The sequence below is a fragment of the Salmo salar genome, chromosome 14 (genome assembly GCF_965601325.2).
Source record: "Salmo salar chromosome 14, fSalSal1, whole genome shotgun sequence".
In the NCBI taxonomy this organism is placed as follows: Eukaryota; Metazoa; Chordata; class Actinopteri; order Salmoniformes; family Salmonidae; genus Salmo; species Salmo salar.
Window position 1 is genome coordinate 29,651,848 of NC_138304.1, and position 14,349 is coordinate 29,666,196.

At 42.4% G+C, this 14,349-nt stretch overlaps 2 protein-coding genes across 8 annotated transcripts in view; both read left to right on the forward strand.

The window, feature by feature from the left end:
* Nucleotides 1-5,195, forward strand: part of LOC106569192 (histone-lysine N-methyltransferase 2C) — a 137,507-nt gene extending 132,312 nt beyond the window's left edge. For all 5 annotated transcript variants that reach the window (XM_014140291.3, XM_014140290.3, XM_014140292.3 and 2 more), the window contains 9 exons: nucleotides 113-655; nucleotides 790-1,393; nucleotides 1,649-1,785; nucleotides 1,989-2,131; nucleotides 2,296-2,470; nucleotides 2,602-2,718; nucleotides 2,856-2,929; nucleotides 3,290-3,398; nucleotides 3,491-5,195. In XM_014140291.3, coding sequence (XP_013995766.3) covers nucleotides 113-655; nucleotides 790-1,393; nucleotides 1,649-1,785; nucleotides 1,989-2,131; nucleotides 2,296-2,470; nucleotides 2,602-2,718; nucleotides 2,856-2,929; nucleotides 3,290-3,398; nucleotides 3,491-3,583 — 1,995 coding nt within the window. In that variant the 3' untranslated portion in view covers nucleotides 3,584-5,195. The remainder of the gene's footprint in view (nucleotides 1-112; nucleotides 656-789; nucleotides 1,394-1,648; nucleotides 1,786-1,988; nucleotides 2,132-2,295; nucleotides 2,471-2,601; nucleotides 2,719-2,855; nucleotides 2,930-3,289; nucleotides 3,399-3,490) is intronic.
* Nucleotides 5,196-6,110: 915 nt separating this feature from the next.
* The window catches only part of LOC106569190 (5'-AMP-activated protein kinase subunit gamma-2), a 50,169-nt gene continuing 41,930 nt past the window's right edge, over nucleotides 6,111-14,349 (forward strand). For 2 of the 3 annotated variants that reach the window (XR_001320451.3, XM_014140284.3), the window contains exons 1-2: nucleotides 6,111-6,401; nucleotides 8,546-8,617. Coding sequence is in view for 2 of the 3 variants with exons in the window: in XM_014140284.3 (XP_013995759.1) it covers nucleotides 6,321-6,401; nucleotides 8,546-8,617 (153 nt within the window). In the remaining variant the exon portion in view is untranslated. The remainder of the gene's footprint in view (nucleotides 6,402-8,545; nucleotides 8,618-14,349) is intronic. The other variant, XM_014140285.3, reaches the window with a different exon arrangement.

Genomic DNA, 14,349 nt, shown 5'->3' on the forward strand with positions numbered 1-14,349 from the left:
CGTGCCTCTTCAAAGCTGTGTTGAATCCTCTTCGTGCCTCTTCAAAGCTGTGCCTAGAATGAATGAATGAATTGAAATGTGCAGGTCATCATTACATTATTGTCTTCTGCAGGACACGGTAGCCCTCCTGTCTCCAGACTCGGACCAGAAAGAGAACCTGTCTAAAACACAACACCAATACAGCAACAACATGTCCTCTCTGGATGTCCACTGTCTGGCCCAGCTCCAGCTCAAGCAGTCCCCTCCCTCCACCTCACCCATCCCCTTCCCCCCAGCCAGTGACACCCCTAAGACCCCTAAGACAGAGGCCAAGTCAGACACCATCAAAGTGACGGTGAAGCTGAAGGCGCGGGGCCCCAGGGCTCACCAGGAGGGCTGGCACCAAGGGAAGAGACACAAGGGTCTCCACTGGAGGAAGTGGACAGTGCAGGTGGTGGTGCCCAGAGGAAGCTCCCAGCTCCCTGACGAAGACCAGATAGACGGGCTGCTGAGGAAGCTGGGAGCGTCTCTCCGCCCCGGGGCCAGTCTAAGGGACCAGCGCCGCTGCTGCTTCTGTCACCAGCTGGGGGACGGGGTCACCGATGGCCCTGCCCGACTCCTCAGCCTGGACCTGGACGTGTGGGTGCACCTCAACTGTGCCCTGTGGTCCACCGAGGTAGGTAGCCCAGAGGATAGAGAGGTGGACTGCTGGTTTCAGATCATTACTACCATCCACTAGAATCATGCCCCTTCTTTTATTAAAGTTCTATTGTGTTGTATATCTATTATTAACGTTGTATTGTTGTATAGGTGTATGAGACGCAGTCAGGCGCTCTGATCAATGTAGAGCTGGCGCTGAGGCGGGGTTCGGCGGTCCGCTGTGCCTTCTGCCAGCAGATGGGCGCCACCAGCGGCTGCCACCGCCTGCGCTGCACCAACGTCTACCACTTCACCTGCGCCCTGCAGGCACACTGCACCTTCTTCAAGGACAAGACCATGCTGTGCCACGCCCACCGACCCAGAGGCTCCGCCCACGGTGGCTCTGGCCACGTCCTGGAGCACGAGCTGCGCTGCTTCGCTGTGTTCCGACGCGTCTACATCCAGAGGGACGAGGTGAGGCAGATGGCCAGCGCCGTACAGCAGCCCGAGCTGGGCTACACCTTCAGAGTGGGCAGCCTGGTGCTCTATGCCGTGGGTCAGATCACCCCATCCCAGATGGCCGCCTTCCACTCGGCCACAGCCATCTTCCCCGTGGGCTACGAGGCATGCCGAATCTACTGGAGCATGCGCCATGGCAACCGTCGCTGCCGCTACCTGTGCTCCGTAGAGGAGAGGGAGGAGCAGCCGGAGTTCAGCATCCGCGTCATCGAGCAGGGATACAAGGACCTGGTCCTCACTGACTCCACCGCCGAAGGTGGGCTGGGATGGATTTGTCTTAGGCCAGGCTTTAGATTAGGCTTATCTAGTAAAGGTGGGCTAACGAGATTGGTTTTATGACATGCTTAGTTAGCCTTGTTTTGGCTGTAGCCTCTGCCGTTTATGTATCTGGGTTAGCTTAGACTAGGCTTGTTTCTAGTTCATTTTGTCTTTTACTACAATAAATGTGTTCTGTTGGAGTCCCTATAATATATATAATCTATGACCCTGCTGTTTCCTGTCTGTCCATCAGGGGTGTGGGATAAGGTCCTGGGTCCGGTGGCTGACAGGAGAACTGAAATAGGAACTCTGAAACTCTTCCCTGTCTATCTGAAAGGAGAGGACCTGTTTGGACTCACCGTCTCTGCAGTCACCAAGATCACTGAATCGGTTTGTATCTGTTTTTAGTTATATTATATTAAAACAATTTAGATTTAGATTAAATGATCAATGTTCAAATGACACTATAGGTGTCTGTAGCTGCCTATTCAGGTAAACGACTCTTAAAATACCCACACCATACTGTATTGTAGACACTGAAGTGAGGAGGAGTGTTCCAGTCTCATTTCCCTGTGCTGTTGGTTGTGTTCCAGCTCCCAGGGATAGAGGCCTGTGACAGGTATACCTTCCGTTACGGCCGTAACCCTCTGATGGAGCTGCCCCTGATCTTTAACCCCTCTGGCAGTGCCCGGGCCATGCCCAAAACCAGCTCCCCATCCACCGCCGTTGTCATTAGGTATTGTGGAATTTCCACGACAATTTAATCTGTGGATTTAATATACTTTGGTTTAGCACAAGTTATCTTTCTATAACAATATGTAGGCTTTGTTTTGACTTGTTTTGTTAATTGTACTATACCCTCCTCCACACACACACACACACACACACACACACTCTTAGGCCCCAGCCGGTATCCAGCACCACCAATACCTCCTCCAGGTGTCAGAACACAGCCCAGGGGGAGGGAGGTGTACCCCACACCAAGCCACCCATGGTGCACCACAGGTCGTCGCAGTACCGCTGGATGAAAAGTGAGTGGAGGGCCAACGTCTACCTCGCTGCCTCCAAGATCCAGGTGGGTCTACTGGACAGGATCTTCTATGTTCAGCTCTGTAGCATTCCCCTTCTAAAGTAGCAGCGTGAATATGACACTGAAGTATGACAGCACGAGAGTAAGGACAAACTTTCTGGTTGCTGTGTCCACAGGGCCTGGGTCTATATGCATCCAGGGACATAGAGAAACACACAATGGTGATTGAGTACAACGGAACCGTCCTCCGCAACGAGGTGGCCATCAGGAAGCAAAGGACTTACAAGTCTCAGGTAGAAAACCTTTTTCTTTACTCAAGGCTGCACTAATTACTTTTGTTGTGGAGAGGGAAGGCTGAGTAATACATGTTTGCTATATTATCTCATGTGAGGATTCCAGTTGGTCTAAGTGGTTACTTTTCCCCCTACAGAATCGTGGCTTGTTCATGTTCCGCATCGACAGTGAACATGTCGTTGATTCCAGTCAGACAGGGGGTCTAGCAAGGTAAGCATATTCTTTTACATAAGTAAAAGTAATTAGCCTTACTGTGTGAACCTTGGCTTGTGCAGGCCGGAACAGCTCATAGGAGCAGGAGACAGCTTGAAGTACACCCCCTGGACAGGACGCTAGTCTATCATAGGGCCTTGTTGTATTGTTTACATAGTCACATTCCATCTGATTCACATTCTAATCTTAATTTATTTGTGGCTCAATGTCAGGATGGTGGTGCAGTACTTAATTTACAGGGCTCCGTATGTAGCCTCGCGTCTGATTACACAGTATGCACAATGAACCTCTCATTCAAAAATGTCATAAAACATTCTGTCATAATGTGCAATGCTATGTGTTTGTTTTCTTATACAGGTACATCAACCATTCTTGTACCCCAAACTGTGTCGCTGAGGTGGTAACCTTCGAAAGAGGTTATAAAATCATCATCACCTCCAACCGCAGAATTGAGAAAGGAGAGGAGGTGGGTTCTTTTTCCTTCCAATTGAAAATCTCTACATATGCTATGAATGGCGTTTTCATTGTCATCACTGTTTTCTTTTCATTATTTTCCAGCTTTGTTTCGACTACCAATATGACTGCGTGGACGGCCAACACAAGATCGCCTGTCACTGTGGAACAGCAGACTGCAGGAAATGGATCAACTGAGAAAAACCTAAAATGACAACAACAAACATAAATGCATTCCTTGCCATATTATGCAGATGCCCTGATCTCTGTGTAGAAAGAGAGAGGTGCTTCAGACTTTGTTAGAACGAGCAGAAGGCCTGAGTAAACCCTAAGAGTCACGCGTGAATGGATTCCCATGTTTGGAAGCATAGACTGAAGATGGACAGAAGGAAAGGGTGTGGAAAGAGGAGAGCAGGAAGAAACAACAGCAGATAGACATGTGATTCGTGCCATATCACCCGAGAGGATGGGTTTTGATGGAAGGACTCTGTCAATGAGTGCAGCGTCTGTGTATTAGTGAGATGATATACAGTAGGGCACAGATGAGAATCCACCAGCGAATGAGGAGAGCGCACTGTGCAGGGCGTGGACCCTATTGGTTGTTAAGGGCAGGCCCTTTTGTTTAAAACTTTAAATGTAAAACCATTTGACTAAATGTAGACATCACTGAATGGGGAATGTACAGCAATGACTACCGCGAAGGGAATATTAACTTGCACTAAAAAAAAAATTAAAAAATGACACGTACACACAAACTTTAAGATACTTGATTCCATGAGTCAGTTTTATCATAGGTTTCTGTCATGTGATTTGAGTGAAATTCGAGAGGACGTTTTGTATTTATTATTGAATGAATGAATTTTTTTCTCAAAATGATGAGAGAGTAAAAAGAAGGTTAAACTGATATTGTTTTCTGAAGATTGAAGAAATTCTGTTACTTGTGTACAAATGTATATAAAGAAAAATATAGGAATAACTGACCAAATACTACCTTAACCTTCTTGATGTTTGGGTGTTTTTTAATTATTTTATTTTTTGTCATTGCAGTTTATTTAAGAAGGATGTCATAATATCAGTTTCAGAGTATATATTATGATTATTCTGTACAGAATTTGTAAAATAACCACAATAATTCACAAAGTATTTTTGTTGTATTAAAAGTATGGTATTGTAGCTTAGTGTTTTTGTGATTTACACGTACTTTGACCACTCAAAAAGAAATATTTTTGGTGACTGAGTGTGGAAATGAGTTATTGGTTAAAGAATAAAAAATGGTAAAGACATCATTCTGACATCTTTGCTGTTAATCAGGTTTGATTTTATAGAGCTGTGAAAAAGGTTTTAAACCACCCAAACACAATTTTAACTTCTTTTTAACCCAAATATGTGTAGGAATATAACCTTTTTTTTTTTACATAGAAATTGTGTACAGACGTCATATGACATTGCTTACTGCTTCAGGCGTTTGAAATTAAAGTGTACTGAAAAAATAAAATAATGTTTCTTGCAGAGGAAAAAGTCGGGACATTTGGTGGTGCTACATTTTGAAAAGAGATGACATTCTACTTAATCAGAAATGTATGTGATATTGACACATCACAAGCCACATACAGTAGTTAGAAGATGTTTTGCGAGCACAATTTCAACTCGACTGTAAAATATTGGAGACAGTCTTAGAACTTGTAATGTATATGGCATGTATTTTTTTAACTTTCCGAAGACTCAATTGTATATATTTTCTCAATGAATGGTTGTAACAAAATTGTTTCTTGGATATTTTTCTTCTCTTGTATAAAATGACATCGTCCTACCAGTGTGTTTGTGCTAAATTTTTCTTGGTCCTGTAGTCTCAAAATGTTTTTAAAATGCATTTAGAAGTGTACAGAGAAATATGGGGGTTGGCGTTTGGAATTAAATTTAGAAGCATTTACAAAATAAACTATTTTACATCTTAATTATTTTGTTTGTGCCTTCAGAAATCGCATACATCTGCCTGACCCATAGGAAGGACCCCTTGGAATAGACGAGGCTGGAGTATTGTAAGACACCCACTGGCCAAATATGGCAACTACAGCCATCACTTTCATCGCCATACACTTTTTGTTAGTATTACATTCATAATATATTATTTAGCAATTGAAGACATCGGATAAAAAATATAATTTATAAAAGTATGGCCTGCCATTAATTAGGTCCATGTTTAAATGTATAAACGAACTGAAACAAGAGCTGTTGGAGAGAGCAAAAACGTGTAATTGAGGGCAAACAAGGCATTTTATCAATGAGGGGGGGCGGTGCAGAGTGGAATGGGAACGGATGGCTCATGCATCATCTATTCTACGTACATGCAACAGATGGAGTGACGGAGAAAGAATGGCTGAGATCTGCCTTGCTGTAGGATATCAGCAACATATTCATCTGGAGGCTACTTGTTTTGCTCACGTTAACCCACACACTGCATGTAAGAAAGACAGAACGTGTGTATGTGTTCCATTTCAATCATTGTCCCGATTCCTATTCCTTTCTGAGTTTGACGATCTGAAATGGTCAGCCAGTGAAAGTCCCCCACCCCTAACATATCCCTTTGAATAACATGTGATGCTGTGCTCTGCTTTATCAATCAATCCGTTTATATTTGTGGAGGAAATGGAAAGGGAAGGAGTTAGGACCTAGGGAAGGAGTCAAGGAAATAGGAACCAATAATGAAGCCATGCTTTACTGACATCTGTTAGTGAAAAGCAGCGCGCTCAGTCTTCGTGATGTGAACACACCCCTTGTCTGTAATGCGGTAGGCTATACTTCCTGGTGAATTAAGTAGTTTCTTCTAAAGAACGTTGACTTACAACTTCGTTTTCAGATAAAGACGTATGGTATAGTATCACGCAATTTACTCAAGCTCCTAAAAAACTAAGAAAACAGGGTAATTAGTCTGAAAATGGGAAGCACCGTGATGGAGTCCAACAAGAAGGATATGAAAACCTCGAAGAAAAAGAGGACACTACGCCTAAACATGCCAGTAAGTTCGTAAATGATAGTCGGTTATTTGACACCTACAGGTGTTTGTTGATGTGGCATTGTGGAAAGAGTAGCTTCTGTGTGTGATTATCACAGGCGCAAGCCTGTTTGTGTTATAATGTTGCAAAATATGTAACTTTCAAGTATGTTCGGGTGTCCGCATTGTTACATCAATCACCCGGGCATCTTTTCCCATTCACAGCGTCTAGTCCTCACAGTTGAGGTCAGTGTTTGTTTGTGTGTGTGTGTGTGTGTGTGTGTGTGTGTGTGTGTGGCAGTCATTTGTAATTACATCAAAAACAACATTGTTCAGGTTACTTTATTTGACAGGTTCTTTGCACAACCCTGACCTTTGGACTGGCATGAGATGATGCTAGTTTTCCCCAAAAAATGTTTAACCTTTATTTAACTAGACAATTCCGTTAAGAACAAATTCTTATTTTCAATGACGACAACAGTGGGTTAACTGCCTTGTTCAGGGGCAGAACGACAGATTTTTACCTTGTCAGCTCGGGGATTCGATCTAGCAACCTTTCAGTTACTAGTCCAAACGCCCTAACCACTAGGCTACCTGCCGACCCAGCATCAAGTCTTCAAAACATGGACTCAACCACTAGTGGTTCTGGGGGGGCAGTGCCCCTGTGACAACAACTTTGGATCCCGTTGTGGCCCCCATAAATGTGGAGTATGAAATAATTTTTACATAACTAATTTTTGCTATCATTCTTTTTTTTACATCCTTTATTAGACAGTGGCAATGATGATGATTATGAACAAGGTCTTTTTCCTGCTAATGCCTGCAATACAGTGAAGAAAACGATATGACACAATAACTTCTAATGTAACTGGCCCCTCTAACAGTACAACTGGCCCCAGCTTGGCCCCCCCAGTTGAAATGGTCTAGAACCGCCACTGGACTCAACATCAGCTATTCACTTGATTTTGGGGGCGAAATGTTCACGTCTATGCACATCTAAATTTCAGTGTTAATTTAATAAAATAATAAATGTCAAATTTCATGTCAGACCTGAAGCCCATCCCATACTCAGACTTAAAACTCATCCTGTACTGGTCTATTTACACAATCCAAATACCACTGAGGTCTCTTTTTCATTCCTAAATGCACCAGCATTGTTATTCAGTTACTGTTATTCAGTTATTGTTATAATCAGTAAATGTTTAGAACAATTATTTCCAATCTAGTGGGCTTATGGGCAATAAGGTATCTGTTTTTGTGTGAGAAGAAAGAGGAAGCTAGGGAAACAGCTGGAAACACACTGCTCTGGTCTGCTCTAAACCACTGAGTCATGATGCATTGTGTCCCTGCACCGTAACTAGGGGCAACAAAGAAGCGAGAGAGAAAGTCCTGATTTTATTGGATTTCAGAGTATTACTCTGGTTTCCCCTTGCATCATGTTCTCTCTGCTCAAATGAACCAAATCACTGATCGCATTGGCATCACATCAACCTGTTTAACCTGAAACAATGGTGAGCAGTGAGCACTGTGTACAGTCTGGTTAAACCAGGCTAGCATCATTATGGGGTTTCTTTGTTTCCCCAGACAATATCTGATAATAATCATATATTTATACTATGTGCATTATCTAAGCAGAGCAAATAGGCCCTACGTTATTTGAATGACAGTGAATTATTACCGTCGGTGCTGACTGCTGCTACATTCATGTTGCTGCACCTCATTGGTATTCTTTGGATGGCATCCATTAGATCCATGCAATCACATGCCTTCCCATGCCCTCCCAGGAGTAGTGCATGGATTAAACATGCCTCTAGATGTGTATACACATCTCCTTCTCCATGCAATTACATTTGTTTATTGCTACGAATTATTGCCTTTTTTCCTTTTTAAACATGATGATTGACATGCAGAACTTGAATGTTATACAGTAGACCTATACGGAAAGGTAGGATACATGTATTTCCTGGTCATGCCATGCCCCAGTAGTGGTTTAACACGTTTCTCCTCTTTCAGAGCTTTACATGTCTTGCCGGAAGCAGATTGTCCAGTATTAAAGATTGAACCTAAAGCTGAAAATGACAGTTGGGTCCAATCAATCACTGTCTGGATGTAACATCAATAGTCCATTTTTCTTGTCAAAATTGGCTAAAAGCCTTCTCTGTCTGCAGGACGTAAGTGCATTCGCCTTCCCCATACTGGACGGCAAGTCTGGAGGCTCGGGCAAGGATGGCTATCCAAATGTAAATTGTCTTTTCTTCATACTCGTGGTTACACACAATTAAGTTATTCTTGACTGACAGCATTGCGCTTCTCACCTTTACCCTTAATTTTAAAGGCCCAGTGTGGTCCAAAACATGATGTTCCTGTGCTTTATATATATTTCCACACTTTGATGTTGGAATAATACTGTGAATTTTGGAAAATTATGATAATGCCCTTTTAGTGTAAGATCTGTTTTGAAATTTCAGCCTGTTTTGGTGGGATGGAGTTCTGGCCTGCCTGTTGACATCAGCAGATGGTAAATTAGTTAATAGACCAATTAAGAAAGAGTTCTAAACCTCTGCCAATAACAGCTAGTTTTCAGTTTTCCCCTCCACTCAGACCACTTCCAAACAGTCTGATCAAATTCTTGCTTGAGAAATTGCTCTTTGCTAAGAAGCTATTTTTGTTTTTCTTTGACCATTTTAATTGAAAACAATCACAGTAAGGTATTTGTTACCCAGAAATTATTTGATATTGAAATAAAAACTGCTGCACTGGACTCTTTTTAATAGTTTTAAGTTATCTGAGCACTGTGTTTGGACACAGGCAGTGTGACAGACATTGTTCCGGAGCCCTCTGATGTCATGAAAAGCGCTGAGTGGATGGAGTGCCGTGGTACTTCTAGTTGGGTGGGTAGACGTCTGATGATGATCCATGGAAATCGATGTCACATGACAGTGAGTTTGTAGACGTAGTCGTCTCTCTGGACATAATGAAGATTGCTCTGCTCAGTAGCAGGAGCTCAGCATTATACTGAGACATGGGTGTTTAAAATAGTAGAACGCATGCTAAGTTTCAAAGACTGGTTATCAGCGATGTAGGGCTATCCCGTCTAATTAAAATCTTGGTCGCCGGTCGCTGTTTTTGTTGTTGACCAATCTATTTCTCAAAATGTTTAAACGGATTTTCTCCGTATATGGACACACCCTATGTGTTTTAATAAAATCAACTATATGCATTGAGCTTATCTGATCCTTTAAGCTTACGGTTTGATTCCTCGAGGGCGCCAGAGATCTAGATAATCAGAAGAAAAAAAACATTAACCTGACCCAACTATTCTCTTAACGCTCCTACTGGCTTTTGCAGATTCTGCTATTACTCTCCTGAAGTTGCCAGTAATGGGCTACACGAGGAGTCGGCAACCGTTCTCATGTGGAATGCCAATTTATCTTAATTTCTACCGATCTGCGTGCCAGATATGGTTTTGATATGCACATTTTCGTGAAACAGTTTCCTTAAATTTACAATAATGTCTTCATATCTCAATCATTGTCATGTGGTTAATCACATCTCTATCCAGCACCTCAAATGTTCTACTGCTTGAGCTCCATTTCCTCTTTATAGAATATTTTCTCAAAAGTATTGTGGAGCTCCTGCACCTAAATATAAACAGTACCAGCACCCAAAATGAGTCCCAGAACCTATTTCAGTCCAAGTCAAGCACTGATAAGAAGCCTATTTTATGACATTTCCATTGGATCAGAGCTTGACATTTTTAACCTTCATGCTGAGTGGTTATCGAAAGGGAGAAAGCTGGGAAAAAAATACTTTGAACTTTTGTAATTCTCAATGGATGTAAAAACAGACTTTGTTTGCTTGCTGTTTCAGGTGAAGAAACATTACTTTGAGAAGCTCCACAGGTCATTAGTGGTGATGCGTTAAGCCAATCAGAAATACTATCAGATCCCCAAATGGGCACATCCCCAAATGGGCACATTTGCGCGCAGGCCAGATAGCCTATAGGCCTACTTCTAAACTCAGCAAAAAAAAGAAACGTCCTCACTGTCAATGTCTTTATATTCAGCAAACTTAACATGTGTAAATATTTGTATGAACATAAAAAGATTAAACAACTGAGACATAAACTGAACAAGTTCCACAGTCATGTGACTAACATAAATTGAATAATCTGTCCCTGAACAAAGGGAGGGTTCAAAATCAAAAGTAATAGTCAGTATCTGGTGTGGCCACCAGCTGCAATAAGTACTGCAGTGCATCTCCTCATGGACTGCACCAGATTTGCCAGCTCTTGCTGTGAGATGTTACCCCACTCTTCCACCAAGGCACCTGCAAGTTCCTGGACATTTCTGGAGGGAATGGCCCTAGCCCTCACCCTCCGATCCAACAGGTGCCTGACGTGCTCAATGGGATTGAGATCCGGGCTCTTCGATGGCCATGGCAGAACACTGATATTCCTGTCTTGCAGGAAATCATGCACAGAACGAGCAGTATGGCTGGTGGCATTGTCATGCTGGAGTGTCATGTCACGATGAGCCTGGAGGAAGAGTACCACATTAGGGAGGAGGATGTCTTCCCTGTAACGCAAAGCATTGAGATTGCCTGCAATGACAACAAGCTCAGTCCGATGATGCTGTGACACATGGCCCCAGACCATGACGAACCCTCCACCTCCAAATCGATCCCGCTCCAGAGTAACTCGGGCAGTTGTTGTTGCCATCCTGTACCTGTCCCACAGCTGTGATGTTTGGATGTACCGATCCTGTGCAGGTGTTGTTACACGTGGTCTGCCACTGCGAGGACAATCAGCTGTCCGTCCTGTCTCCCTGTAGCGCCGTCTTAGGCGTCTCGCAGTACGGACATTGCAATTTATGGCCCTGGCCACATCTGCAGTCCTCATGCCTCCTTGCAGCATGCCTAAGGCACGTTCACACAGATGAGCAGGGACCCTGGGCATCTTTCTTTTGGTGTTTTTCAGAGTCATTAGAAAGGCCTCTTTAGTGTCCTAAGTTTTCATAACTGTGACCTTAATTGCCTACCGTCTGTAAGCTGTTAGTGTCTTAACGACCGTTCCACAGGTGCATGTTCATTAATTGTTTATGGTTCATTGAACAAGCATGGGAAACAGTATTTAAGACCTTTATGTTGAAGATCTGTGACGTTAATTCGTAGAAATCCAAATATCTTTGAAAGACAGTGTCTTGAAAAAGGGAGGTTTGTGTGGGCTCAACATTGACAGGAGCGCGCCAAACAAAAGACAATTACTAAATTCACAGAACTATTAAATGGAATTCAATAAACCAAACCTTGTTTCTCACAAGTGTAGTGTAGGTTGTGCACTCTGCAAACAATGTGCCACTCTGACAATGAGAAGAGAAAGACTGAAATAATACTGTAGCAAGTCAGGGCAAGAATGGACTCAGCAGAAATCAGGGCATTCTTCCACGAAGCGCAAGAAGTATGAATGCCCTGACTTCTGCTGAGGCCATATCACCGTAAATGCTCCATGGCCAATGCATATGTCGGATTAAGCATGCACCTAGATGCACAACGCACTTCTCTCTCCAGAATGCGCTCTCTCCCGCCAATTTGTGCACATTCATAATTTTATTGTGACTTGTTTGATTGTTAGTGTATATCAATTCTCCATTACATATATCACCAGCAGTACAGTTACTGTTAATTCCTAACTCTACAGTGTTTGTTACAGTCATTTTATTTTAATGCATTCAATATTATTATTAGCTTGTGGAATGCTACCCTAAACGTTTTACCAAAGTTAAACAATTTAAAGGCAATGCTACCAAATACTAATTGAGTGTATGTAAACTTCTGACCCACTGGGAATGTGGTGAAAGAAATAAATGTATTTGGCTGAAATAAATCATTCTCTCTACTATTATTCTGACATTTCACATTCTTAAAATAAAGTGGTGATCCTAACTGACCTAAGACAGGGAATATTTACTAGGATTAAATGTCAGGAATTGTGAAAAACGGAGTTTAAATGTTTTTGGCTAAGACTCCTGAACAGGTAATCAAATGGCTACCCAGACTATTTGCATTGTGAGCCCCCCCGCAACCCCTCTTTTTATGTTGCTGCTACCTCTCTGTTTATCATATGCATAGTCACTATAACTATACACTCATGTACATACTACCTCAATTGGGCCGACCAACCACTGCTCCCGCACATTGGCTAACTGGGCTATCTGCACTGTGTCCCACCTGCCAACCCCTCTTTTACGCTACTGCTACTCTCTGTTCATCATATATGCATAGTCACTTTAACCATATGTACATACTACCTCAATCAGCCTGACTAACCGGTGTCTGTATGTAGCCTCGCTACTTTTGTAGCCTCGCTACTGTATATAGCCTGTCTTTTTTTAACTGTTTTTATTTCTTTATCTACTTATTGTTCACCGAATACCTTTTTTTGCACTATTGGTTAGAGCCTGTAAGTAAGCATTTCACTGTAAGGTCTACACCTGTTCTATTCGGCGCACGTGACAAATAAACTTTGATTTGATTGTGTATGTAAACTTCCGACTTCAACTGTGTGTGCCTTGAATTCTAAATAAATGACCGACAGTGTCACCAGCAAAGCACCATCACACCACCTCCTCCATGCTTCACTGTGGGAACCACACATGCAGAGATCATCCGTTCACCTACTCGGCATCTCACAAAGAGACAGCGGTTGGAACCAAAAATCTCAAATTTTGACTCATGAGACCAAAGAACAGATTTCCACCGGTCTAATGTCCATTGCTCGTGTTTCTTGTCCCAAGCAAGTCTCTTCTTATTGGTGTCCTTTTAGTAGTGGTTTCTTTGCAGCAATTCGACCATGAAGGCCTGATTCACGCAGTCTCCTCTGAATAGTTGCTGTTGAGATGTCTGTTACTTGAACTCTGTGAAGCATTTATTTGGGCTGCAATTTCTGAGGCTGGTAACTCTATTGAACTTATCCTCTGCAGCAGAAGTAACTCTGGGTCTTCCTTTCCTGTGGCGGTCCTCATGGGAGCCAGTTTCATCATAGCGCTTGATGGTTTTTGCGACTGCACTTGAAGAAACGTTCAAAGTTCTTGAAATGTTCCGCATTGACTGACCTTCATGTCTTAAAGTAATGATGGATTGTCATTTCTCTTTGCTTATTTGATCTGTTCTTGCCAAATAGGGCTATCTTCTGTATACCCCCCTACCTTGTCACAACACAACTGATTGGCTCAAACACATTAAGAAGAAAGACATTTCACAAATGTACTTTTAACAAGGCACACCTGTTAATTGAAATGTGTTCCAGGTGACTACCTCATGAGCTGGTTCAGAAAATGCCAAGAGTGTGCAAAGCTGTCATCAAGACAAAGGGTGGCTACTTTGAAGAATCTCAACTATAAAATATATTTGTATTTATTTATTTAACTTTTTTTTAAAATATATTTTTTTACTTTTGGTTACATGATTCCATATGTGTTTTGATGTCTTCACTATTATTCTACAATGTAGAAAATAGTAAAAATTGAAGTTAAACCCTTGAATGAGTATGTGTCCAAACTTTTGACTGGTTGTGTGTACCGTGCGTTTGGAAGGTTTTCAGACCCCTTGACTTTCTTCACATTTTGTTACATTACAGCGTTATTCTAAAATATATTAAATCGCTTTTTTTTTCTCCCCTCATCAATCTACACACAATACCTCCATAATGACAAAGCAAAAACAGGTTATATGTATGTGTTACTGCTCAACTAAAACTCTCGGTTGACCAACAGCCTGAAGACCAAACAATCGACCAGTTGTCTAATTGGGGTCAGCCCTACAGAGATGTTTAGACAACTTCTTGGTTGTGCAATCTCTTACTATATGTGTCGTCTTTGGTTTTGAGTTGGTAGCGGTTTCGTTTTGCTTCTTCTCACTGAGTGAGAATTTTTACTAGCCTTCTATCATGCTTTTCTACAAAGCAAGCTTCTCT